Source organism: Caretta caretta, chromosome 18 (genome assembly GCF_965140235.1).
Source record: "Caretta caretta isolate rCarCar2 chromosome 18, rCarCar1.hap1, whole genome shotgun sequence".
In the NCBI taxonomy this organism is placed as follows: domain Eukaryota; kingdom Metazoa; phylum Chordata; order Testudines; family Cheloniidae; genus Caretta; species Caretta caretta.
The window spans coordinates 5,790,678-5,817,216 of record NC_134223.1 but is presented as its reverse complement, the minus strand read 5'-3'; the positions used below and the strand labels follow the sequence as shown (position 1 = coordinate 5,817,216).

General features: G+C 52.2%; 1 protein-coding gene across 3 annotated transcripts in view; it reads right to left on the bottom strand.

Annotated features, from left to right (window-relative positions):
• FBLIM1 (filamin binding LIM protein 1) overlaps positions 1-16,447 on the bottom strand; it is a 40,037-nt gene extending 23,590 nt beyond the window's left edge. For all 3 annotated transcript variants that reach the window (XM_048825239.2, XM_048825240.2, XM_048825242.2), the window contains exons 1-3: positions 16,341-16,447; positions 4,102-4,217; positions 969-1,263 (exon numbers count right to left, since the gene is read on the bottom strand). In XM_048825239.2, the coding sequence (XP_048681196.2) occupies positions 969-1,248 (280 nt within the window). In that variant the 5' untranslated portion in view covers positions 1,249-1,263; positions 4,102-4,217; positions 16,341-16,447. The remainder of the gene's footprint in view (positions 1-968; positions 1,264-4,101; positions 4,218-16,340) is intronic.
• Positions 16,448-26,539: the final 10,092 nt, after the last annotated feature.

The window sequence follows — 26,539 nt, the reverse complement described above, 5'->3', positions numbered from 1 at the left end:
TGGGCTGGGGACCCTGAACTCATGCATTTCAATGTTCAAGGAAATTAAACCCTCTTTCCCTCTGGCAGCCCTAATCCTGGTCCCAGGGGAGTTCTGTGGCTGTTCAGAGTCTGTCTGCATGGCAGCTAGGAGCGGGCTTCCCACCCGGCTACACAGACAAGTGCCAGCACACTAAAAACAGCAGCGTGGCTGCCACAGCAGAGGCAGAGGCTTGGGCGAGCCGCCCGAGGACGTACCCAGCCGAGTGGGACCAAACTTGGGAAGCCACTACTAGCATGTCCCGTGAGTGCTGAGGACCAGATGCAAAGCCCCCTGAAGTCAATGGGAAGACTCGGGGCTCAGCCCCTCCACCTTGTTCTCTGCCCCAGCGATCTGCACTGACACACCGAAGGGGAACGGTCTCGCCTCCGTTTTCTGTTCCCTCTTCCAAGCAGGTGTCTTGCCCCCTCCTGTTCGGCTCGCTAGCCCCCCAGCCCAAATGGTGGTTTGCCCCCTAGGACTCCTAGGAGCTAATTCACTTCCACTGCTGGGGCTGCCAGCTGGCCAGCCTCCTTGCTCCTGTCCTGCACTCCCGACACAACCTGCTTGAAAGCTCGAAGCAAGGACCAGCAGCAGGGGGATGACGGGTCACATTGGGAGCACAGGCCAGGGGAATAGACTCGGGCTCAGACAAGACCATCACCTGTCCTGCCTCCCAGCGGCGGCTCACTCCCCGCACCCCCCCAGCACAGAGCCTCCCGGGCAGGAAACCATCCTGCTGGGAATGAGGCCATTTCCCAAGACTCTGAACTCAACCTTCCTGAATGCAGGGGTGTTTGGAACCCAGCTCTGGATCCCAGCTGTGCAGCGGGAGCCCATTTCTAGTCAATGACGACCCACTCTCCCTCTGAAGCCTTCACGGGCCCTGTGCAGCTTGCTATATGAACACAGTGCACTGCACTGCAGTCTGTCCACTGCATTCATCTTACCTCTATTGGACAAGCCCGCCACTCCAGACGGGTGCCCAGCACTGCCCAGCATCCTGCTGCTCTGCTTGCCGGCCTGGCGGCTGCTGTTGGGCAATTTCTTTGGTGGTGACACTTGGGGCTGGTGGGTCCCATCAGATTTTGTAGCCTCCTTTGGATGGTCTGAGCTCGGCTGATGCACCTCTGGCTTTATACCTCCCTGGATGACTGTGTCCCTCCTGGGAGGGGCCAGGGTAATGTATACGGAGGAAGCAATTCTCTTCTCCACCTTCCCAGACAGCATCTTCAATCGGGGATTCTGCAAGGAACAGAGGCAATGAAAACAAAGCCAGAAATGGCTCTCTCTACTTCTCCAGATGCTCTCTGGTCTCTTTCTCTTCCAGGGGAGCATTCCACACGGCCCGGCCTAACTCCCACACCACGTGAACCCAGAGCCGCCCCCAGACAAGCCCCTCCCATGCTGAGCTTCTCCTGTTCCCAGCAACCTAAGGCATGTGTGCAGGGGTAGCTGCTGGAGGCAATGCCCAGCTGCTCCTAAGGTGATGGAATGATTTCCTCTTTGGTGGGTGCACACACAGTGCTATTACGCTGCACACACCCTGGCGTTCAAAGTCTTCTTTCCTGGAAAGGAAAGTCAGAAAAAACAAACAACCAACCCGTGCAAAACGAGATCCAATAAACTAGCTTGTGACTCCAAAGGGAGTCTAGCAAAATGTTCGAATAGCAAAGTGCTGCCAGGGTCCCGGAGTAGAGTCTCTCAACAAACAAGGTGCAAAGACCACATTCCTCACTGTTCTCGTCTCCCTTCTCTATAGACAGTTGTTGTTACTGAGAAAGAAGCTTGGTCATGAAAGCAGGGTAAGGGCTGGTTTCTGTTCTGCACCCATTTTCAAACAGATGCCTGTGCCTCAGTTTCCCCACCTGTAAAATGGAGATGATGACACCGATCTACTTCACAGGGCAGCACGAGACTTAATTCATGTAAATCCCTTTGAGATACTCAGAGGGAAAGTGTTAGAGAGATGGACAGGCTATTATTATAATTGATGTTCCTTTCTACAGCCCTGAAACTCAAAGGCCTCTGAATGCCTAATACGCAGGCACCAAGGCCCCATGACCTCATAAACAAGGGGAGTGGATGGCTCAAGGGCATTTGTACTAGGCCCCACTGTGGGGTTTGTTTGTTTTTTGGTACTGAAAAGTCACTAGTTCAAATCCAGCTGAGCTCAGTATTGACCAGAAATTAGTAACGTAAGATACGCACGTTGGACCCAAATGATACAGTGGGCTTACTGTTGAGAGTAAAAATTAAATATTGAGCAGCACCCTCATTCACTGTGCACTGTCCATCCTGCTCTCATTTACTCCAGTGGGCTTGGATCAGGCCCTAAATGAGTCAAGTGTCCTATGGAAATAAGTATCTATTACTAGAGGCCGTAGCATGATGCATTTGCACAAGGAGCAGAGTTAAGGTTATGTGGGCAGCCTTCACATTGGCATTTCTTGACTTCTAAGTGCTTCACTCTGCAATCTTAATGGTCTTTTAATGTAGATTTATGTAAGGAATAATAACGACACTTAGTAGTTACACTGTGCTTTTCCTCTTTAGATCTTTAGAAAGCAGGCACGTTACAAAGGAGGACAAGTATCATTACCCCTGCTTCCCAGGTGGGGAAACTGGGGCACAGAGCTGGGAAGTGACTTGCCCAAGTTCACCCAGCAGGTCAGTGTCAGAGCAAGGAACAGAACCCAGGTCTCCTGAACCATGCTGCCACCCCAAAAGGGACACAAGTTCTTAACCTTGCTCAGAAGGATGGTACTGAGGGCCCTGGCTCCCATTGACAAGGGGAGCATTCTAAAGTAGGGGCGCCTTGACATGAACAGCCCATCCTTGGGATTATGCTGCCCTGAGAGCCAGCAGCTTCAGTCCTGCCGATATCAGCGTCCCTGGTGAGAGGTGGGGCAGCAGATGGCTCTTCAATTAGACTAATCCGTATTGTTCTAAATTACCGTGAGACCCAGCATCCCCCTCACTGGGCAGAGGCTGCGGAAGAAACTTACACAGTGAGCTTTTCAGCACAATATTTGGGGATAAAGCCACCGCCATCGTCGGAAGCCATTGACCTAAATCCCCCTTGCATGCTGTGCTGGAAATTGATCCCCATGCGTTAATGAGAGGATAAGCCATCGCATCTAATCGGAGGCAACTGAAACCAGCTTGGCTGCGTGATGGAGGGGAAGGCAGAGACATGGCCACATGGGGAGGCCCGTGCTTATGCAAACCGATTTCTCAGCCAGGTTGATTCAGTGCACTGATACAGTAAGTGCACAGAAAGGGCGGGGGAATTTTTCTTTAGCTCTCCAAAGGAAATTCAGCCCTTGGAAGATCAAATAGCGAGCAGGCGATGTGATGAAAGGCTCCTTTGTTGACTGGGCTGATAGCTTGGCTACAGCGTAGGAGCTCTTTCACCCACACAAGCCTCCTCTTCCAGTGATCTTCAGGAGCACATGGGTGGCCCCAAGTGCTGGAACAGGTAAGCTGGAGACTTTGCAACTCTAGAGCACCTTTCACCTGAGCAGCAAAATGTGATTCACAAGAGAGAGGCAGCAGAGGCCAAGGGCTAAAAGGCAAGATGTCAAGAGAGCTGGACTCTCTTCCCAGCTCTGGACTCTCTGTGTGACCTTGGGCAAGTCCCCTCCCCCTGCCCCACTCATCTATGCCGCAGTTTCCACATTTGTAAAATGGGGGAATGATACTTACCCATCTCATGGAGGGAGACCTGTGAGGCTCAATTCACTAGTGGTTTTTTGGATACTGCTTTGAGATCCCCAGTGAAGAGCACTAGGGAAATGCAGTCTCGTAAGACCACCTTGTACCTCTCGTATGGCATTATTAACATGGAGACGCAAAACAGAGAATCAGTGACTTGCCAGTAGTCAAGGTGAATGCCTAGGTACCTGCTTCTTCTGGTTTTCCCTCTGCTTTGCATGGCTGGAGCGGCGGAAGACAGCAAAAGTCGGGGCCAGAACATGGCCTACATATTTCAAAAATACAGCTAGCCACCTTAGCCAACTCAGACGGACGTTCTGCTAACCACATGGAGCAGGAATTTGAAATACATTTTGAGTTTCTTACCAAGTTTTACTTTCCTCTGACAAGTTGGCAAAATCCCTCTCCTGAAGCAGCTGCCTTCCCAGCAGGCACTAGGAGCAGTGAGGTCAGTAGCGGCTGCGATCAGCCCAGAACAGAGCCTGTCAGAGGAAAAGCAGAGCCAGTTATAATCAGTGCTAGGCAGATGTGAACAGAAATCCCAGCCCTGATGCTTATGAACCATGTAAGCTGCCTCAGAAGAGATGGACCTAATGTTAAAGGGACCGGTGTACTCTAGAATCCTATTTCAAAATGGATGACATCCCTTGGTGTGAACCATCGGTAGCTGGAACATGCAGAATTAAAGGGACATTCAGTTCTGTATAAAGAGAGTTATAATAGTTTCAGGATTTAGTTATTTTATTTTATTAATTTCAATAATAAGGGGAGTGGGTGGGACTTGTAGATGACTTACGGAAATAGTTTTTAATTGGAATTTTTGCCTTTATTATGGAAAAAGAAAAAGAAAGCCCAAAACAGTTTTGTTCTGGAGGGTCTGTTGGACATCTCAAAGGCTGGACTTTAATTTGAGGAGTAGAGGGATCACATTTTTAACCACAGCTTCCTTTCTCCAAAGTGCTAATTGGGCATATACACGAAACAAATGTTAGCGAAAACAGAGTGTGTTTTAAAGAGTTGTATGAAAAGTCCTCTCTTCTCAAGAGCTTTCTTCACTCTTACAATGTCCTCATTTCACTCCAACTCCAGTAGGGTGACCAGACAGCAAGAGGGAACAATCGGTAATAGGTGCCTATATATATAAAAAAAAAAGCCCCAAATATCAGGTCTGTCCATATAAAATCGGGACATCAGGTCCCCCTATACTCCAGCCACCATGAAGACGTCTAGGCTAAACATGGATAGACTTTCTAACGTTAAACACAAATGGGGGTGCTGGGGCCTTAAATAAAACCCAGGCGGGGTTTCTTCATCCCCTGTAAAGAAGCAGAGCATAGGCACAAGCCCTTTGCAGGTCAAATTCGAATGTAAACCTTCCTCATTAGAACAGTGACTCAGAACAACTGGAGCTGAGAAGAAAGGGCAGCCCAGGAGAGATGGACAGTCTAATCTCACTTGTAACACGATGCTCCTCAGCAGCAGCGAGGACCCTCTGAGCCAAGGCCATAGCAGGCTCGTTAATCTGGAGGAGGCCCAGCCTTCACCCGAGGTGGACGGAATGCTCCAGTGAGCGGGCACGGCTCACGCACGGCTTCAAGCAGAGCCAAGCACAGAAGAGCAGCCCACCAGCGTCCCAGATGGAAAGTAAACTGGGAATTGCTGGTTCCATGGCGTGGCGCTCAGGGCGGGACGTGGGGGGTTGATTCTAGTCTGAGCAGAATCCCCCTCCCCCTCTTCACCATGCCTGGGGAACCTCTGAGCAGCAGGTGACTATACAGACCATACGTGCTGCGGAGCCATGCATGTGCAAGCCATGTGTCACACTGGGCCACGGTAGGAGGCCCCTAGCTGTGCACTTGGCTCCTTTCATGGATTTTAAACAAGCCCTTTGTCCATCAGTGTTTTATATTTTAATATCACCTCTCATGTTTCTTTTCCTTTATCTTCACTCAAAAGAAAAAAAAACTCAAGACAACATAATCCCCCTGTTCCTTTCCTGCACGTATTGAAGAACTGTTGGGACAGGGCCTGGTTTGGCAGATCTATTTCAGGAAGCAGGATGAGCTGGAATCAAGATGGGCGGATTGGGACCATAGAGCCTACCAGCACTCTCTGGAGGAACTAGGGCACCGATCCTACAAATACTTACGCCCCAGAGTAACTGAACACCTGTGAACAGGCGCATTTATCTGTGGCTGCGGGATCAAGGTGTAATTAAACAGAGAATGATGTGTACTTTCTTGGCATCTCACACTGGAGAATCTCAGATCCTTTCACAAACTAATTAATTAGGCCTCCCTCCCGCCCAACTCGCTGAAGTGAGAATGTATTTTTTACCTTTTACAGATGGGGAAACAGGCATAGAGAAGGGATGCGACTTGGGCAAGATCACACTGCCGTCAGCAGCAAGGCTGGGAGTGAAACTCAGGAAGTCTCACTGCCAAGCCCCTGCTCTAACCGCTAGACCACACACACCCTCCCTGGGTAAAAAGGCACAGGGCGGCTGTGGAGCTGTCCACCTGAACTCCCAGCCCTTGCTGGGAGAGCTGTGAGGAGCAGACTGTGGGGGTTGAGGTGGCCATGTGACCAGGCCCACAGAAGAGGGAACTGCCCCATTGCCCTGCCTTAACAGGAAAGATCCAGTGCCCTTGGCACGGCCCTTAGAATCCCCTGCCCGTCTCTAGCAGCTTCTGTCCATGCATCTCACAGCACCCTGACGCACGAATTAAACCGCCATGCCCCTGGGAGACGGGCAAACAGCACCACCCGTATTTTACAGAGGGGGACACTGACAGAGAGAGGAAGCCACTTGCCCGCGATCCCACAGGGGGACTGGTGGACAAGCCTCCTTAAAACATTCTCAGTAAGTCCGGGGCTGTTCCCAGGCCAGGAAGTCATTTTCCAGGTAGAGAGAACAGGGCAGAAACCTCCACGCTCCGCACTTACAATCCCTCTGTGGCTGTGGTGGGAAAGATGAAAGGCTCGGGGTCTGTACAGCCTTCCGGCCCAGAGTTAGGGATTAGTGGAACTGCAGGCTGTTAGCTCTCTTACCTAGCCGCCTAGGGGGGCCTGGATAAAACCTGCAGCTTGGCTCTGGCTCCTTCTCTGGATGGGGCGTGAGCCAAGCCTGCACATGTACGCTGGCATCCATCCTGGCCACCTCTCCATGGATTCTCTGGTTCAAATTGTGGAGCCAAGCTCCCATGGCCTGGCTCACATTCTGGATCAGAAAGCCGAGCCAGCTCCTCGGCTCACTGCTGGCTTGGCTCCAAGGTACCTTCAGGTCTCTATTTCCCTACCCCCTCTCCCGCCACGCCCTGGTGGGGCGTATCCAGGACCTCAGCTCCCCCCTCTTCCCTGAGGGGTCCTCTGCGGCCAGCCGAAGATGGGTGTTTTTGGAGTATTGGCAGGAAGACCCTGTGTATTGTGGGCGCCTTTCCCAAAAGCTAATTGTAAGGGGAGCAGCTAGAGAGGAAAAACCTATTGGAGCTGTGGGATTCCAGCCTCCTCCCACCCCTGCTCGCCCCAGCCCATCAGCAAGGCCAGAGATTGATCACTTCCCTGAAGGATCCAAGAGGAGTTTCCCGCATCTCCCTCACTCCCCGGTGCCTGGAGAATGACCCTCCGCTCCCAACATGTCTCACCCCTCAGAGCCACTCTGATGGGCAAAAGGAGAGCTCTGCGTATTGGTACCATGCCCATAGCCATGCGGCTGAGTGACTGTCCATACCCACTAAACCCTCAGGTTCTTTGCCAGCCACGGGCCGATCAGCACCAGCTATGGTATCTCTGGACAGACACTGGTCTACCATGAACTGGGCCAAAACCAGTCACTCATTTCACATAGGGGCCACCACACAACCATCAGATGGTGAAGACTTTCAGTCACTACCCACCCGAGCTAGACTTGAACCAGTGACCTAGAGGTGCACTGATCCAAGGAGCAAATCCCCTGAACACTGGACCCTAAGTTTGCTGGCCTGGGAACAGTTAAACTGTGTTACAGAAGCTCCATTTCACAGCTACATGCGGTAAAATTCATCAGCACTTTGTTCTGATGCCAGGATCCTTTAGCCACAGGGGGACGGATGGCAGGGAGGGAGGGTGGTTCGGATTCACGGGATTATCTTTGATCAGACAGCTAGTCACCTCTGCTGGTCTGTAGCAAGTCCCACAGTGGGATCAAGAATTAATAAAAAGACGGGGAAAGGTCTGTCTGGCCTTTACCAAGCAGCATCATAAAGAGGACAGGTTGATGTATTCCCCCTCAGCCCAAGGCTTGTTACAGTTACTGAATTAGATGGCCGTTTTATAGGATAAGTGAGGGGCCAAAGAGACAGTGTCCAGACCCATGCTAGCACTGGACTCCAGTTCAGGGCCTGAGGCCCAAGGCTAGGGGTCAGGTTCATGCTCAATGGCACAGACCTTCTCAGCAGCTGATGCAACTCAGCCTAAAATGGCTGAATGGCTGAAATCCTTCCCAGATGCATTGTAGTCACAGAACTGGAAAACGGGTCTTTTTGGCTCCAACCTGGACACCAGATAAGAGTGGGCTTGGAGCCAAGGATTTGACTACAAATGCACACATTGAAATTCCACAGGGATGTGGATGCAAGGTTCCAGGTTTGGTTCATCACTAGTTTTAGAAGCCTGAATTTTCAAGGGTCCCTCCAATTTCGGTGGCCCAACTTCAGATACTTCTGACCCAATTTCCAGAGCGTCTGAGGACCAACAGCCGAGTCACTGGAGCTGCGGCTGGTGAACACCTCTGAAAGTCAGACCTAGGTGTCTCATGCTGGGCACCCCAGATCTAAGGCCCCTTTACACTGCTTGACTGCAGTAAAGGGGCCTTAAACTGGAAGTAAGTTATACTGCTACTTAAAGGGTGCTTGTAAAGAGGGTGCTGTGGAATGACTACCAGCTCCCCAAATTTAGTGAATGATCCAGAGATGACAAAGGCTTTTTCAGATTTGTTTGAAGATAACCACAACGCGCGCACGCACACACACATCATGTGTGTTTTTATACACAACATAATCCAGGGATTTTTTTATAGCCAAATTCCCTCCTTCTTGGCTCAATGTATGCCCCTGCTTAAAAGCAAGGAAGCAAACGTGCCCACTGCACTCCTGCCCCTTTGCAGCCAACACATCAGCTCTAATCCCTGCAGTCGGAACGGATGGGAAGGGAATTTAGGCCAGTTTGTTTTTATTCACATGCCACAGGAATTTCTCTCAGGGGAAATGATTAAATTGAGTTTCTTAAGAAGGAAACACACACATTTCCTTAAACACTGGGGAAGAGAGTCTCTGCTTGGCAGATGTCGACAGCTGTGCAGACAGCTCAACCTCTGCGCCGCTTGGATGCTGCCAGGTACTTTGATCCTAGCACAGCAAGCCAAGCTTTTCTTGAGGGTCAGTTGGATCTCCGTCATATGGGTGAACGCTATATTCAGAGTACATCTACACTGCACCGTAAGCCTGGGTGCTGATGCAGGTTTGACCGTTTTGCTGTCCTCCTTCTGACTGGCCTGCGCACAGGACTGGGAGACAGGAACTCTGAGTTCTAATCCCAGCTGTGCCACTGCAGTTTTGGGTCAACCACTTTGCCAACATTTTCTAGGGTAGCCACCGATTCCTGGTGTCCAATAGGAGACACCTTGGGGCTGATTTTTCAGAGGCACGCCCATTAGCTCTAGCTGGAGTGCTGGGTGCTCACCAGCCCTAAGGAGCCTCAAGTCAGGCATCCCAGAAGTGAAGCACCAAGAGTCATTGGACTTGTTTGAAAGTTGGGGCCTTCACCTTTGTGTGGGCCCCACCCTGGCTGCCCACAGCACCCGCTGAAAGCAACGAGAATTGATGGCTCACAGCGCTAGGGTTTGCTGGAAAATAAACAACCACTCATCTTACATAACGTGCTGAGGTTTCCAAAATTGTTTTTGTTTTGCTTGGGAATGAAAATGAGATCTTCCAAGTTCTGGGTCACAAAAACAAGAGTGAGACACCCCAGAAGAGCCAATAGCCCCATATTTAGGGCCCTCATCTGGGATATAGCAAACCCAGGTGCAAGCCGCTACTCTGCCTTCCCCCAGGGTCTCACTGAGCGCATCTAGGGTGACAGATAGCAAGTGTAAAAAATCAGGACAGGAGGTGTGTGTGGGGGGTAACAGGTGCCTATATAGAAAAAGCCTCCAAAATCAGGATTGTCCCTATAAAATCGGGACATCTGGTCACCCTAAGCACATCTGACATGCACAGTGCGCTGCTTAATATGCCCATCACCCCCCACAGGAGGGATTCCCCTCATTTACTAAGAGGAGGGCTGAGACACAGAGGGTATGTCTAAACAACTAGACACTCGCAGCTGGCCTGTGCTAGCCTACTCGGGCTTGTGGGCTGTTCCATTGCTGTGTAAACATCCGGGCTCAGGCTGGAGCAGGGTCCTAGGGTCTTTTTTGGCTGGCCTGGCCCCCAGGAATCACCTTCCCCTTAGCGGCAGGAGAGCGAGCCAGCCCCACGAGATGGGGAACTAGCATGGGACGCAGGGCACGCACAACTCCCGCTCCATAGCGCCATCTGGCTGTGTGGACAGAGCTCCAAACCAATCTCTAGCTCAGGGGTGGGAAAACTTTTTGGCCCGAGGGCCACATCGGGGTTGCGAAACGGTATGGAGGGCCGGGTAGGGAAGGCTGTGCCTCCCCAAACAGCTTGGCCCCTGCCCCCTATCCGGCCCCCTCCCACTTCACACCCCCTGACTGCCCCCCTCAGAACCCCTGACCCATCCAACCCCCGCAGCTCCTTGTCCCCTGACCGCCCCCTCCAGGGACCCCTCCGCCCCCAACTGCCCCCTGGGGCCCCACCCCCTATCCAACCCTCCCTGCTCCTTGTCCCCTATCCACACCCCCACCCCCGACAGGCCCCCCGAGACCCCCGACCCATCCAACTCCCCCCCACTCCTTGTCCCCTGACTGCCCCCTCCCGGGACCCCCATCCCTAACTGCCCCCCCAGGACCCCACCCCCTGTCCAACCCCCCCTGCTCCCTGTCCCCCCCCGTCCCCCACCCCCTATCCAACCCCCCCTACTCCCTGTCTTCTGACCGCCCCCCCCATGAACCCCCACCCCATCCAACCACTTCCTGTCCCCTGACTGCCCCCCGGGACCTCCTGCCCCTTATCCAACCCCCGCCCCCTCCCCTTACCTTGCTGCTCAGGACGGCAGGACAGGCCTATTGGAAAGCCTGGGAGGTGGGCGGGCGCAAACTGCACTGCCCACGCGGCGGCATACCTGCGGGGGAGGGCGGACAGCAGGGGAGGGGCCGGGGGCTAGTCTCCCTGGCTGGGAGCTCAGGGGCCAGGCAGGACAGTCCCGCAGGCCGGATGTGGCCCATGGGCCGTAGTTTGCCCACCTCTGCTCCAGCTATTGGAGACCAGGATGAGACTAAGTGAGGAGCAGATTATCCCACGTCGGCTGCTGGCCACTGTTGGAAGCAGCACCCGGGGCTAGATGGACCTTGGTTCTGATCCAGCCTGACAACAGCCATGTTCCTGTAACCGCACCCAGGCTTCCAGCTCAGTAAAAGAGGCACAAGCCCCCATCTCCCCTCTTCCTGGCCGCTGGGTTTCATGTAGGCTCTTACCAGACCTGACCAACCTCGGGCTCCACTGCCGGGGGTCTCAGGCCAGCTGCTTCGGACAGACAAGCAATCAACCCTTGGAAATTCTTTCTATGTTTTGTAAATTTTCAGTTTGGGGGGAAGAATTTCAGGTTAGTTCATGTTACCCATTAAATATGTGGTTTTATTTCTTTTTAGTACATTTACGTTAAAAAAAATACCTCAAACGATGGAATAGAAATCCCTATGCCCTGCCCTGCTCTCCTCTCTCTGCCCCACATCCAGCTCCGCTCCCTGCCCCCAGGGTTCCCCAGGAGGGAGTTGTCATTGCAGCCTGGAGGGGGCAGGAGTGCATGGACCGGGCACCCCTGTCCCAGTGGAGGTGGCACAGGCTCCCCCTGCCCCCATCCCGCTCACTACCAGGCCAGGCTGCAGGGGGCTCAGGCCACAAGCTTCTCCTTTCCGAGCCCCTAAAAGCCACTATGCTCCATCACAGGATGAGCCTATGCTAAGCCCGGAAACCACGGCAGGGGCATCAGATGCAGGAAGCAGCTGGTGGTGCCGCTGGTCCTTCTGATGGTCTAGCAGGTTCCTGATTGACATAACCCTTTTGATGCGTCCACACCTAGTGTGCTTTACAACCATGGCTGAACCAGTGCATTCTGGGAGTCCTGAAGCTCCTATCCCCTAGGGCCTAGCACTAAGGTGGCCACTCACTGATTCCCAGACTACAGGACATTCGGGTGCCTGCCTGCCCCAACCACCATGTGCAGCACCTTTATGTCATAACAACTGTTCTGTTCACCAATCAGTTCCAGCACCGAGGACACAGGACGGAGCGCTGGATTTTAAAGCTCTTTTTAACCTTGTTTGGCTCCTCCCTTACTGACTGCCCAAGTTACGCTGGAAAGCACTTCATCTGGAACCATGTTTATACAGTGCCCAGCCCAGCCCCCAGGGGCCAAAACTGCATGTGGCATTTATTCTCAAAGGAAACCGAGAGTCCGCGTGCTACAGAGGAATGGAACAAAACACTCGGGCCTCCCCAGACTTTTCTGCTTTGCCTTTCAGGAATAAACAGGGCACAAGTGATGATTTTGCCTGACTGTGGTCGGCTGCTCCAATAATACTGGACTAGCCCCTGCAGCTAGAGCAGAAAGAGCCTGTGTACTCATCCCACTAGTACCAGGTATAAATACTTGTGCTCAGCCTCAGAGGGGAGTCAGTCAATACAAGTCGACATCCTCGTGGGAGGTCCTGTGTGCTCGTGATCCCCAGCGTTAAAAACCTACCATTGTCCCTCTCCACCCACAGTCTGTCTACCCATGTTCTCATACTGGCACCCATCACCACAGCATCAGGGTGCCTAAGCATGTGTGTGTGACTGGAAACAGACCTGCCCCCCGAATTCTTATTCTGAATCCCTCCCCTCCAACCACCATGCCACGTTCCCTGCTGCTGGAATACCAGCACCTCACAGAGGATATTTCATGTGCACGGGAGAGGTACCAGTGAGGGGCACAATTTATCACACAAATCCCCAATAACTTCGGAAGGATGACCCAGCAGCTTGGGTACTAGCCTGGGACTTGAGAGACTAGTGTTCAATTCCTTGCTCTGTTATAGACTGCCTGTGTGACCAAGCCAGTGGGAGTTAAGCATCTAAATCGCTTAGTGGATCTGTACCTTAGTTTCCCCTCTCTACAATGAAGATAACAGCCATAGAATATCAGGGTTGGAAGGGACCTCAGGATATCATCTAGTCCAACCCCCTGCTCCAATCAGGACCAATCCCCAATTTTTGCCCCAGATCCCTAAATGGCCCCCTTAAGAATTGAACTCACAATCCTGGGTTTAGCAGGTCAATGCTCAAACCACTGAGCTATCCCTCCCCCTGTGTGCCTGGTCTTCCAGTGATGTGTGAGGATAAACCCCCTAAACAAGGGGAGGTGCTCAGATACCAAGGCAATGGGCACCAGATATGTATCTTATCTAGAAATTAGTTACACAGTGGTTGTGTGTTCAAGGCTCCTGTGACTAAGCACCTGATTAAGGTGGGGAAAGAAGGGTGTGGTTCTTACCTAGGGGAGAGTCAGTGGAAAGCAAACTAAGGTTATTGAAAAAAGAAAAGGAGCACTTGTGGCACCTTAGAGACTAACCAATTTATTTGAGCATAAGCTTTCGTGAGCTACAGCTCACTTCATCGGATGCATACTGTGGAAACTGCAGAAGACATTATATACACACATTATATACTGCAGAAGACATTATATACACAGAGACCATGAAACAATACCTCCTCCCATCCCACTCTCCTGCTGGTAATAGCTTATCTAAAGTGATCGCTCTCCTTACAATGTGTATGATAATCAAGGTGGGCCATTTCCAGCACAAATGGCCCACCTTGATTATCATACACATTGTAAGGAGAGAGATCACTTTAGATAAGCTATTGCCAGCAGGAGAGTGGGGTGGGGGGACGTATTTTTTCATGCTTTGTGTGTATAAAAGATCTTCTGCAGTTTCCACAGTATGCATCCGATGAAGTGAGCTGTAGCTCACGAAAGCTTATGCTCAAATAAATTGGTTAGTCTCTAAGGTGCCACAAGTACTCCTTTTCTTTTTGCGAATACAGACTAACACGGCTGTTACTCTGAAACCTAAGGTTATTGAAGACTCTCTCATGGCCAGCCTCCACCCAGCTACTTCTTAAACCTAGCTTTGGTGGCCATCAGATTTCTCCCTAACAAGCCAAGATGCCCCTTGGCTACTGAACGGCTAGGCTGGCTGGACAGAGCATGCAGGGCACCGCAGCAAAACTCAGGGATGAATATGAACCACATGCTGGCTACATTCCTCATTGCAGAGCTCACGGCTTCCTCAGGCTTCACAGTCCCCTCCTCCTGGGGGAATCGGATAGCAGCCAGGCCGGGGGTCATAAGGTTATCAGCTCCCTTAAAGGGTGGAGGGAGAGAGCCTGCAGAGCCCAGCCTAATGGCTCACTGCAGCTGCTGTTTGGATGGGGTGTAATGCAGTGGTTGGATGGGTTATCGGTCTCCAACCCTACAGGGACTCCCAATTAACAACAGAGGGGTGTCTTCCCTTAGGAGGCTTCACTGGCAAGAGAGCTGGCTCTGCTGGGGTCCCCCTAGCCTTGGAAGGAAGCCGGTCTTCTGTCCACTAGCCAGTGCCTATTGTGCCTCAGGAGCAGTTATTACAGCACAGCTGGTGCTTTTCACCCCCTTCAGCCTGCCCAGTTATCAGTTCTTAGCATTCACAGCCCAGCTCAGACGCACAGGCCCCCAAGAGCCCACTGTCGGCAGCACGTCTGGAGGTTAGAGCAGGGGACTGGGAGTCAGGACTCCCTGGTTCTATTCCTGCCTCTGACGCTAACTCACCATGTACCCTTGGGAAAGGGATTAGACACCTCTTCCTGTTGGTTTCCCCAGCTGCCAAATGGGGCTAGATCAGGAGTTCTCAAACCGGGGGTTGGGACCCCTCCAGGGGTCATGAGTTTATTATGGGGGGGGCATGAGCTGTCAGCCTCCATCCCAAACCCCGCTTTGCCTCCAGCATTTATAATGGTGTTAAATATATTTAAAAGTGTTTTTAATTTATAAGGGGGGTGTCGCACTCAGAGATTTGCTATGTGAAAGGGGTGGGGGGGTCGCACTCAGAGATTTGCTATGTGAAAGGGGTCACCAGTACAAACTTTTGAGAATCACTAAGCCAGGACCTTCCTTCTGGGGCGATGAGAGCTGTGGCTCATTTGCAAAGCACATTAGCCTTTGGGCGAGAGGCTGGCAAAGGGTTTCTGTACAGGGCTCTTGGTGAGGAAACTGCTGAACAAAGCTGAGATCTCCTCCACAGCCCAAGCTCCTTCCGCAACCCCTCCAATGCAGGCTGGAATGGGACATCTGAGCCCCCCTGAGATGCAGCATCTAGCTAATCTAACAGCACATTTAAAACAGCTGTCCCATATCCCAGCACTGCCTAGCCACTGTTGGGGATTACAGATGGCTCCTATCTCTGCCTCACCAATGTGTGTGCTGGGGGGAAATGGATTGGATCATCTTTGAGCTGCACCCGAGCAGTGACCCCATAATATCACCTACAGTGCCTCCTGTGGGGAGAGGCGGGGAGCACCCTGCACTCCCCCATCGCTCCCTCCAGCACCTCCTGCTAGGAGAGAACAGCCACCTAGAGACAGGGCCCCCCTTTGCCTCCCAGCCATCCCCCACCCCAAGTCCTGGGGCACTTAGACAGGATCCTGTCCTGTCCCCTCCCCTCCCCTCCCACACAGTCACTCCAGCAATATCCCCTGGGGCAATGAGCAGATCTGAAAAACAAAGGGTTAGACCAGAGGTCGGCCACCTTTCAGAAGTGGTGTGCCAGTCTTCATTTATTCACTCTAATTTAAGGTTTTGCGTGCCAATGATACATTTTAACGTTTTAGAAGGTCTCTTTCTATAAGTCTATAACATAGAACTAAACTATTGTTGTACGTAAAGCAAATAAAGTTTTTTAAATGTTTAAGAAGCTTCATTTAAAATTAAATTAAAATGCAGAGCCCGCCGGAGCGGTGGCCGGGACCCGGGCAGTCTGAGTGCCACTGAAAATCAGCTCGGCCCGCGGACCATAGGTTGCCTACCCCTGGGTTAGACAAACGGCTCCTACAATAAACACAGCTCTGGAGGGACGGGGGGGGGGGGCTACACAGCCCCCTGGCGGGTACCCCCGACTCCGCCTGGCCCGGCCCCTTTCCTAGAGTCTAGACAAGAGGGCGCGTTCCCCCGGGGCCGCCCCGCTCCGACCAGCCCCACCCCGTAGCCTCTCCATCTGCCCGCTGCGCTCCTCGCCCGCCGGCTGGGTCCCAGCTCGGGGTGCCAGGCTGCCCTGCGGCTCCGACTCCGGCTCGGGGCGCGCCCCTGCAAGCGCCGGGAGGCAGCAAAGCCCCGCCCCAGCCAGCCCGGCTCCCCTTGTTCCCCCTCACCTGGGCCGGCGGGCGGCTGCCCGGGGTCCCTCCTGGCTGCGCGGCTGCGTGCGCCAGCCCCAGCCCCTGCGCGGCGCACGGCTGCCCGCGGCCCCTGGCGCTCCTGCCCGGCCGCGCCTCCCGCAGAGGGTCGGGGAGCCGCGGCAGAGCCGCCCCACTGACATCATCGCCCCTTCCTCCCCCCCGCAGCCTGCCCCTCGCACGCCGCCCCGCAGCCGCCGCGTTACCATAAAAGGTGAACGGCTGCGTGGGGAATTGCGCAGCCCCGCAGGAAACCAGCCGGCCCTTCCTTCACCTGCCCACCCGCGGCCCCCCCGGCCCCTGCACCGACCCCCCACCCCAGCGCGCTCCTTCCCTCCCACCGCTCCTCGGGCTGCCTCGCCACCGGGGTCCTTTGTTTCGCTCTTTGGATCCGTTTCATTTTAAATCCCTGAGGTTTGGGGGCTTCGTGGCTGGGCTGGACAGGGAGTGGAAAAGAAAAGGGTCCATGCAAGCTCCAAGGGTTATTCACTGGGGCAGAGCTGGGAGTAAGGGGGGGGGCACTACCGCCCCCCCATAGAAGATCGAAGGGCAGATCTACATGAGAAAGTTGCACAAAGGTGTGATTTTAAACCGCTTCAGTTCAGTTGGTGCCAGAGGCTCCCTGGACAGGTATTTCAGTTTTAAGCAGGCTGATGTCGGTTTGTCTTTTAAGTCAATTCCTAATTGATCTGATAGTTCTACACTCCGAAATTATAAAAAGAACAGGAGTACTTACAGATAGCAGGATACAGACTAACATGGCTGCTACTCTGAAACTCTGAAATTATGTGGGGCTAAGTGACAGACATACAGTCCCTGCAGTTATTCCATCCTTTGTGCACGTCCACACTACACTCCTTGTGCCTGCGGTGCACGTCTTCACTAGGAGCGTTGGTGTTGATGCGGAGAGCAGTGCACTTGGGTAGCTATCCCACTGGGTAACTCATCACCACTGTAGCACAGGGTGTTTTGAGAAGGTTTTACAATGCCTCATGGGGCCGAAACAAGTCACGCAGGGGTGACTGGGAGCATGGGTTCAACTTCCCATAATGCAGTGCTCTCCATCCCATAATTTCATCTGCATCCCATAATGTTTCACACCTCTGTTCAAAATCACCCATACAAACCCTTCTTGCTGTCTGCCATCTGTGACAGAAGCATGGATCTCGCACAACTCTGCACTATTGTGATGAACATTGTGAGTCCAGGGTGCCTGATCCTGCAGTATTTGCAGAGCTGCAAGAGGAGCTGCAGGAACATGATGATTTCTTGGAGGCTAGATTGCTGTGGGACATAGAAAGAAACAATTCGAGTTTGTTGGCGGCGTTCACGGAGCAGCCTCAGATGGTGGAGTGCTGGTTCCGGGCTTGAGAAACAAGCACTGGCTGGGGGGATCACATTGTCGTACAGGATAACGAGCCGTGGTTGCAGAACTTGAGGATGTGCAAGGTTGCATTTCTGGATCTGCGTGCAGAGCTCGCCCCAGCCCTCCAGCGCAGGAATGCCAAAATGAGAGCTGCACTGACAGTAGAAAAACAAGGGGCAATCGCACTGTGGAAACTCGCAATGCCAGATTAGCGACTGACCGGTAGCAATTAATTTGGAGTCAGGAAATCCACCGCCGGGGCTGTTGTGATGCAAGTGTGCAGGGCCATGGATCGCCTCCTGCTGCAGAGGGTTGCGACTTTGGGCACTGTGCAGGGCATGGATGGTTTTGCATCAATGAGGTTCCCAAACTGCAGTGGGGTGATAGCTGGCATGCAGATCCCTGTTTTAGCACCAGACCACCTTGCCACAGAGTGCATCAACAGAAAGGGCTACTTTTCCATGGTAATGCAAGCGCTGGTGGATCACGAGGGAGGCTTTACTAACATCAATGCGGGCTGGTCAGGGAAGGTGAGAGATGCACCTGCTTTAAGAACACAAGACTGTTCAGAGAGCTGCAAGCAGGGACTTTCTTTCCTGTCTGGAGGACTACCACTGGCAAGGTTGAAATGCCAATAGTGATCCTAGGAGACCCAGCCTACCCCTTCCTCCCACAGCTCATACGAGCCACCTCAACAGCACCAAGGAGAGATTCAACGACAGCCTGAGCGGGTGCAGAATGACAGTTAAAAGAAAAGGAGTACTTGTGGCACCTTAGAGACTAACCAATTTATTTGAGCATAAGCTTTCGTGAGCTACAGCTCACTTCATCGGATGAAGTTGAATGTGCCTATGGTTGTCTGAAGGGTTGCTAGTGCTGTCTACTCACGAGATTGACGTCCGCAAAAAAAAAGTCCAAAGCTTGCTGGATCCTGCATAATAGCTGTGAAGCAAAGGGGGAAAAGTTTCCACTGGGGGGGCGGGGCAGGGGAAGGGGAAGGTGGAGGTGAAGTGGCTATCTGCTGATTTTGACCAGCCAGACACAAGAAGAGCTCAGTGCAGAGCTATAGGGTGCAGGGAGTCAGAGTAGTGTGTGTTGCTGTCAAGTGCTCTGCCTGGCCATGCTCTTTTGCAGCCCTGTGTGAACCCTTGGGTGAGTGCTATGTGTGCAGTAAGAGAACATTGCCAGTACCCCTATTGATGCTGTCTGTGAATGAGGTCAGAGCCAGCCAGCAGAGTCTGTGAATTAATAAAGATGAATTATGTTTCCAAAACCACATTTTTATTGCATAACAATGTGGATAGAAAAACATTTATAACTTAATGAATTATGGGAAAAAGAACAGTCGTTTCCATTTCAGATGCACGGACACCAACCATGGCTTTCACAGGTCAGTCTATGTGCGGCTGTGACTGTCTGTACTCTCCCCCAGGGTGGAGTGGTAGGAGAAGTGCAGCAGCCCTGGACGCCCCATGGAATGTGGGGGTGCAGGGGGAGACAGGGAGTTCTGCATGGGCTGCAGCATGGGCGGTGGGTATTGTAGGCAGGGAGAGGCTGTGCCTCGCCAAACAGCCTAGTGTGGCCCTGCCCATGCTCTGCCCCCAGGCCAGGTCTCCCCCGAGTTCCGCAGGGACTCAGGGCAGCTGGTGCTGGGGCCACGCTGCCCGGCACACCAGGGCTAGAAATGGCCCAACCGCCAAGCGCTCCAGGGCTGGCTGCCATGGCTACACAGCACAGAGCACCGGAGCTGGGGCCAGGGCCTGTGGTGGGGGTGCTCTGGGCTCCTGCAGGGGAAGGGGCAGAAGGGGAGCGGTCGGGGGCTAGCCTCCCCCAACAGTGAGGTCACTGTCCACCCATGGGCTGCAGAGGGAGGCGGGTACAGGATTGTTGAACCTGCAGGTCTACCAGAGTCAGCAGCATGCCTGTCTGCTGCCTGAGAAGCGCAAGTATCCCTCTCCTTTCTCCTCTCCGCTCTGCCCCGTCCATGTTGTCTACAAAGGTGAATCTCAAAGCCCTTTGCTCGTTATCTGAAGCAGTGGAGACTTGCAGGATCTCTTGGGACATATCATCTTTAGTCCTCTTCCTTCTTCTCCTTAGCTGGCTCAGCCATTCTGCTGGGGTGGCCTTGATGGGGTCTCCATCCGCATTTCCAGCTGCTGAAGATACAATACACAGAGGTACCGTTGTCAGTGGATTCATGACAGAAGTCGAAACTTAGGATTCTGAACTCACTCCCTTTGAGCCACAGAAGGTGTAAGCACTACACTCTCACTTCTCCTTGGGATTGACACAGCACCAGCCCTGGTGAGTATGGCCCTGAGGCAGGCGGTGAATTGAGGAAATGAGGGGGGATAGCTCATGGGCATGAGCCTATGTGTACAGGGCAATTGAAAATACTGGCACCGTTTTCAACAGGTGCTGGTGATTTTAACTAATGTCCTCAGGAGTGAGTTAATGGAAGCTGAATGGGATCAGCTCCTGCAGGCGTCAGAGTGCCGCCCGGGTTCATGGGCGACTATTTTCTGTGCTGTAGTGGTTCCCACTCAAGTAATCACTGAGTGGTGAGGGAAGGTTCCTATCATGGCAGGAAAAATAAGGCAAAAACCTGCAACTGAGGATAGCAGACTACGGGCAGGAAAGTGTCATCAGGGTATCGACAGAGGCTTTACAGGACATCCCAGTGCATATAAACACAGTGTTTGGCGAGGGCCTAACTCGAAGGGGTGAGAACCAGAGCGCAACTCTGCCTCTCTTGGTTGTGTGACAGACCCAGACCAGTGGGGTACAGTGAGTGACCAGAGCAGGGGCTGCCCTAGAGCAATCAGGAACTTGCTAGAACCAATTAAGACAGGCAAACTAATCAAGACACCTGGAGCCAATTAACAACTTTCTAGAATCAATTATGGCAGGCAGGCTAATCAGGACACCTGGTTTAAAAGGACCTCCCATCAGTTAGTAGGGGAGTGTACAAGGAGTGAGAAGGTGGGCTGCTGGAGGATTGAGGAGTACAAGTGTGATCAGGCTTCAGGAGGAAAATCCTGCAGTGAGGATAAAGAAGGTGCTGGGGGAAGGCCATGGGGAAATGGCCCAGGGAGTTGTAGCTGTCACACAGCTGATACAGGAGACATTGTAGACAGTGCTAATAAACAATGGCCACATAAACACCACCCTATACCGGAAACCTACTGACCGCTATTCCTACCTGCATGCCTCCAGCTTTCACCCTGACCACACCACACGATCCATCGTCTACAGCCAAGCTCTGCGATACAACCGCATTTGCTCCAACCCCTCAGACAGAGACAAACACCTACAAGATCTCTGTCAAGCTTTCTTACAACTACAATACCCACCTGCAGAAGTAAAGAAACAGATTGATAGAGCCAGAAGAGTTCCCAGAAGTTACCTACTACAGGACAGGCCTAACAAAGAAAATAACAGAACGCCACGAGCGGTCACCTTCAGCCCCCAACTAAAACCCCTCCAACGCATTATTAAGGATCTACAACCTATCCTAAAGGATGACCCAACACTCTCACAAGTCTTGGGAGACAGGCCAGTCCTTGCCTACAGACAGCCCCGCAACCTGAAGCAAATACTCACCAACAACCACATACCACACAACAGAACCACTAACCCAGGAACTTATCCTTGCAACAAAGCCCGTTGCCAATTGTGCCCACATATCTATTCAGGGGACACCATCACAGGGCCTAATAACATCAGCCACACTATCAGAGGCTTGTTCACCTGCACATCCACCAATGTGATATATGCCATCATGTGCCAGCAATGCCCCTCTGCCATGTACATTGGTCAAACTGGACAGTCTCTACGTAAAAGAATAAATGGACACAAATCAGATGTCAAGAATTATAACATTCATAAACCAGTCGGAGAACACTTCAATCTCTCTGGTCACGCAATCACAGACATGAAGGTCGCTATCTTAAAACAAAAAAACTTCAAATCCAGACTCCAGCGAGAAACTGCTGAATTGGAATTCATTTGCAAATTGGATACTATTAATTTAGGCTTAAATAGAGACTGGGAGTGGCTAAGTCATTATGCAAGGTAGCCTGTTTCCTCTTGTTTTTTCCTACCCCCCCCCCCCCCAGATGTTCTGGTTTAACTTGGATTTAAACCTGGAGAGTGGTCAGTTTAGATGAGCTATTACCAGCAGGAGAGTGAGTTTGTGTGTGTATGGGGGTGGGGGGGATGTGAGAAAACCTTGATCTATGCAGGAAATAGCCCGACTTGATTATGTAAAGAGTTGTCACTTTGGATGGGCTAGCACCAGCAGGAGAGTGAATTTGTGTGGGGGGGTGGAGGGTGAGAAAACCTGGATTTGTGCTGGAAATGGCCCACCTGTTGATCACTTTAGATAAGCTATTACCAGCAGGACAGTGGGGTGGGAGGAGGTATTGTTTCATGATTTCTGTGTGTATATAAAGTCTGCTGCAGTTTCCACGGTAAACATCTGATGAAGTGAGCTGTGGCTCACGAAAGCTCATGCTCAAATAAATTGGTTAGTCTCTAAGGTGCCACAAGTACTCCTTTTCTTTTTGCGAATACAGACTAACACGGCTGTTCCTCTGAAATTTGCAAATTGGATACTATTAATTTAGGCTTAAATAGAGACTGGGAGTGGCTAAGTCATTATGCAAGGTAGCCTGTTTCCTCTTGTTTTTTCCTACCCCCCCCCCCCCAGATGTTCTGGTTTAACTTGGATTTAAACTTGGAGAGTGGTCAGTTTAGATGAGCTATTACCAGCAGGAGAGTGAGTTTGTGTGTGTATGGGGGTGGGGGGGATGTGAGAAAACCTGGATCTATGCAGGAAATAGCCCGACTTGATTATGTAAAGAGTTGTCACTTTGGATGGGCTAGCACCAGCAGGAGAGTGAATTTGTGTGGGGGGGTGGAGGGTGAGAAAACCTGGATTTGTGCTGGAAATGGCCCACCTGTTGATCACTTTAGATAAGCTATTACCAGCAGGACAGTGGGGTGGGAGGAGGTATTGTTTCATGATTTCTGTGTGTATATAAAGTCTGCTGCAGTTTCCACGGTATGCATCTGATGAAGTGAGCTGTAGCTCACGAAAGCTCATGCTCAAATAAATTGGTTAGTCTCTAAGGTGCCACAAGTCCTCCTTTTCTTTTTGCGAATACAGACTAACACGGCTGTTCCTCTGAAACCTGTAGACAGCTGCTATCCACAGGGCCCTGGGCTGGAACCCAGTGTAGAGGGTGGGTCCAGGTTCCCCCCCCCCAACTCCTGATTGGACACAGGAGGAGTTGACCTGGTCTGTGAGAAACACTAGAAGGGAAGGAATAAATTGGAAAGGGATCTGGCCTGTCCCTGACCACTAGGTGGGACACAGAGACTGGGGATTGTTCTGTTTCCCCCATGCTGGCCAGTGATGAGGTTAGCTGAGTGGGCAGCAGGTTTGAGCCACTAGCAAAAGTGGCCAAACTGAGGGCTGCTGTGAATCTCTAAGGCAAGCGAATCTGCCAATAAGCGCAGGACTCACCAAGGCAGAGGAGGAACTCTGTTACAGTTGTTTCACTCTTTCTTCCAGCATAAGTAAAAAAGAGCAAGTCACCAGATGTGTCCTGCTGCTGTAGGGGTTCCACCCCTGCAACTTCAAAGCAAACAGCCTGCTTACCAGAGGTTCCCTCCTCAGCATCATGCTTCCCTCTGCTGGACTGTAAGGATGGGCTGGATTGTGCTGGAGCCAAATCCCCCCATCCTGGCTTGTTGCACAGCTGGATCCCTGGTCACCTGTACCCCATACTCCTCCTCACTGTTCATGATGGGGGGCCTCTGTCTCTGGCTCCTCTGAAGTATCCACAGGGCTCTTGTAGCCCTTCTCCTCCATGCCCTGAGCAATCTGCTTGTAGCTGTCCACGTTTCTACGTCTGGATTGGAGCTGTGCCTGCATCACCTCTCCTCCCCTCAGACACAGGAGATCCAACCCCTCCAGTGTACTCCACGCTCAGTGTGTAGCTGGCATGGTCAGCTGAGGTGTGGTTCCCTGGCCAGCTGGCCGCAGGGCAGCAGAGTTCACAAGGGTGACCAGAGCTGTCAGGGTGTGGCATTCCTGGAGGCCACTAACAGTCAATGTAAGTAATACTGTGTCTACACTGATGCTGCATAGACCTAACTACATTGATCGTGACTCTACACTGCTCGGGGAGCTGGTGCTATTAAGTCAGCAAGACGGGGCAGTTACATCAGTGGGCGTGAAACGTAAGTGTAGATGCGCGCACACGGTGATACTGACGTAAGCTGCCTTGGATCGACATACCCATGCAGTGTAGATAAGGTCAATAATTAAATAAGGCACGTTTTTAAAACCAAAAATTAGAGCCTTTTGCACATCAGCTAAATGATGCTTCAAAAAAGATTTCAGGTAAAGTTGTGTGTGTAGACAGTTTTCTATCTGAGATGACCCCCAGTCCCTTTAAGTGCTTAACTTTTTACAGACCATCATCCATCAGAACGATCTCAAAGCAAGGCATCAGGAATTCAGTCTCAGCGCCCTGGTGTAGTAGGTCTGTAGTCCCTTGTTTAAAGAAAGGGAAAATGAGGCACAGATACAGTGACAGTCTGCATCCGTGGCAGAGCCATATAAGCCCCAGATCTTTCCATTGACCAGCAGGCCACGTTCTATCCCCCTCCTCAACCATGTTCAGCCCTCATTGTTCATCCTTTACCTCCCCAGGGAACTTTCCCTCTCTGCTCATGCCCAGAAGATTTTTGCAGCCAGTGGGGTCTGCTAGTTATCAGAGCTGTGAGTCGGGAGTCTTGGCTTCTGTTCCTGGCTCTGCCCTGCCTCTCTTGCTGTGTGATGTTAGGCTCTAGGAACAGAACTTTGGCTAACAACACATGCCAGATAGGCTCTGGTCTCATGGCAGAACAGGGAAGGCCCCCTGGGGCAGACACAATGCAGAGAGCACACTCAGCCACTCCTAACAGGAGTCATTAAATCATCAGCTCAAGCTAATGTCCTACCACATTTCTAATGTTTGGTCTAATTAATCCACCTTCTGTCATGATTGAGGGCTCTCTGGGGGAGGCGAGGTTGACACTGGCTAATTTTCTAGCCTTAGACAGACTTTACCTCTCTGTCCCTCAAGTTCCTCCCCATCAGTAAGAAGAGACGTCATAGTCCTTGCCAGTGTGTCAGAAGGGTTCATTCATTCATGAATGCCTGAAAAAAGGCTTTGAATTAGTCTGTCCTCCAGCTGAGGGTCAGCATGGTCCTTCTGTGCAAACAGATTATGTGGGATAACAAGCTCCCTTGTTTAGGAAGGGGTGTGGACCAGTTGATAGGGGCCTGGCCTGGCCTTTAGAAGACCTAAAGCCTAACCCCAGCTCTGCTACTGACCTGCTTTGTGACCTTGGGTGAGTCACTTCACCTGTTTCCTCTCCTGCCCATTCTCTGTCTTGTGGGTTTAGGCTGTAACGTCTTTGAGGCTGGGAGTGTTGCTAACTATAGGAACGCCTTCACTGTGGAGTTAGCTCAGGTGATGGGCACCTGGGTGAGCCTAGCCTGGATGTGGGCAGCCACAGTGCAAAGCCCCAGCTGAGCTCAGCATGTTGGTTTAGAGGTTTAATTGTTTACCCATTGCCCTGCTCTGCTGTGCAAGATCGGGTCTCAGCCACACTTGGAGGGGAGATATTGGATTCGAGGGACCATGGTTCTGACCTGGAATTGGCAGTTCCTCTCTAACGGGGCTGGCTTAGCAAGCGTACCCAGTGCCGTACATGATGTTATCTTCACATCAGTAACACGCAGCACCGCAAAATGATTCACAGTGAGAGGCAGCCCAAAGGAAGTGACTCAGTGAGGAGGCGGTAGGGGAGGGGTGACCATTCCAGATAGGAGTAGCCCAAGGAAGAGCGACCCTAGCTGCAGAGGGTCATGGGAAAGATGAGCGAGTCCACGGAGAGGGACGGCTTTAAATGAGATCTGCAGGAAGCCAAGAGAAGGTGGTGGAGGAGGTGACTAGGGATGGACTGGAAGCCAGGGAAGGTGATGGAGGATGATGGGGAGGGGATGGACAGAAAACCAGGGAAGGTAATGGAGGGTGAATTGGTAGGAAGCCAGTAAAGGGGTCAGAGGATGGGTGCTCCAGGGGCACCATTGGCTAGGACGTGGTACTTATAAAGCAGCATTAGCTGGGACAATGCAGAGGTTGAGTCTGAGAGTTACCTGGAGTACAATATTTCAGTGCTCAGGTATTACGGTGAGGAGTGTGGTATAACAACCCAGAACAGGAGGGGAGGGAGCAGGTGGCGAGAGGTCTAGAAAACCGGAGCAGGTGGCTGAGGACGAGGGGACAGATGGGTAATGGGGCACTCCGGTCCTGTTTGCTGGGACAAGGCTGGCTGCAGGCAGCATTTGGGGCTCTTGGAAATTTAGATTCGGTTCCTTAAATACCGATACAATAAGCCATCCGCATGTCCCCCGCAAAGCTGCCAATTTCCTATCAACACTTCTCTGGTCTGACCAGACAGCGGCTCTGGGACAGTGTCTCTACAGCGTATTGGTGAATGTGTGTATGCTAAAAGCCCATCTGACGTCCCTCACCCCAGGCTGCCGTGTGAGCAGCCACCCTTCAGAACCCCAGTCTGCAGCCAGCTGGGGTCCCGGCAGCCTGCAGTCACACACCGACTAGTGAGAGGCAACATCTCTCATAAATCAAAGGAGCTTCCTCCAGCTAGGCGCGTCCTGCCAGCTCATTCTTGTGCTGCCAGGAGTTTTTTTTACCCTCACAGGCCAAACCCTTCAGTCCTTACTCTGCGT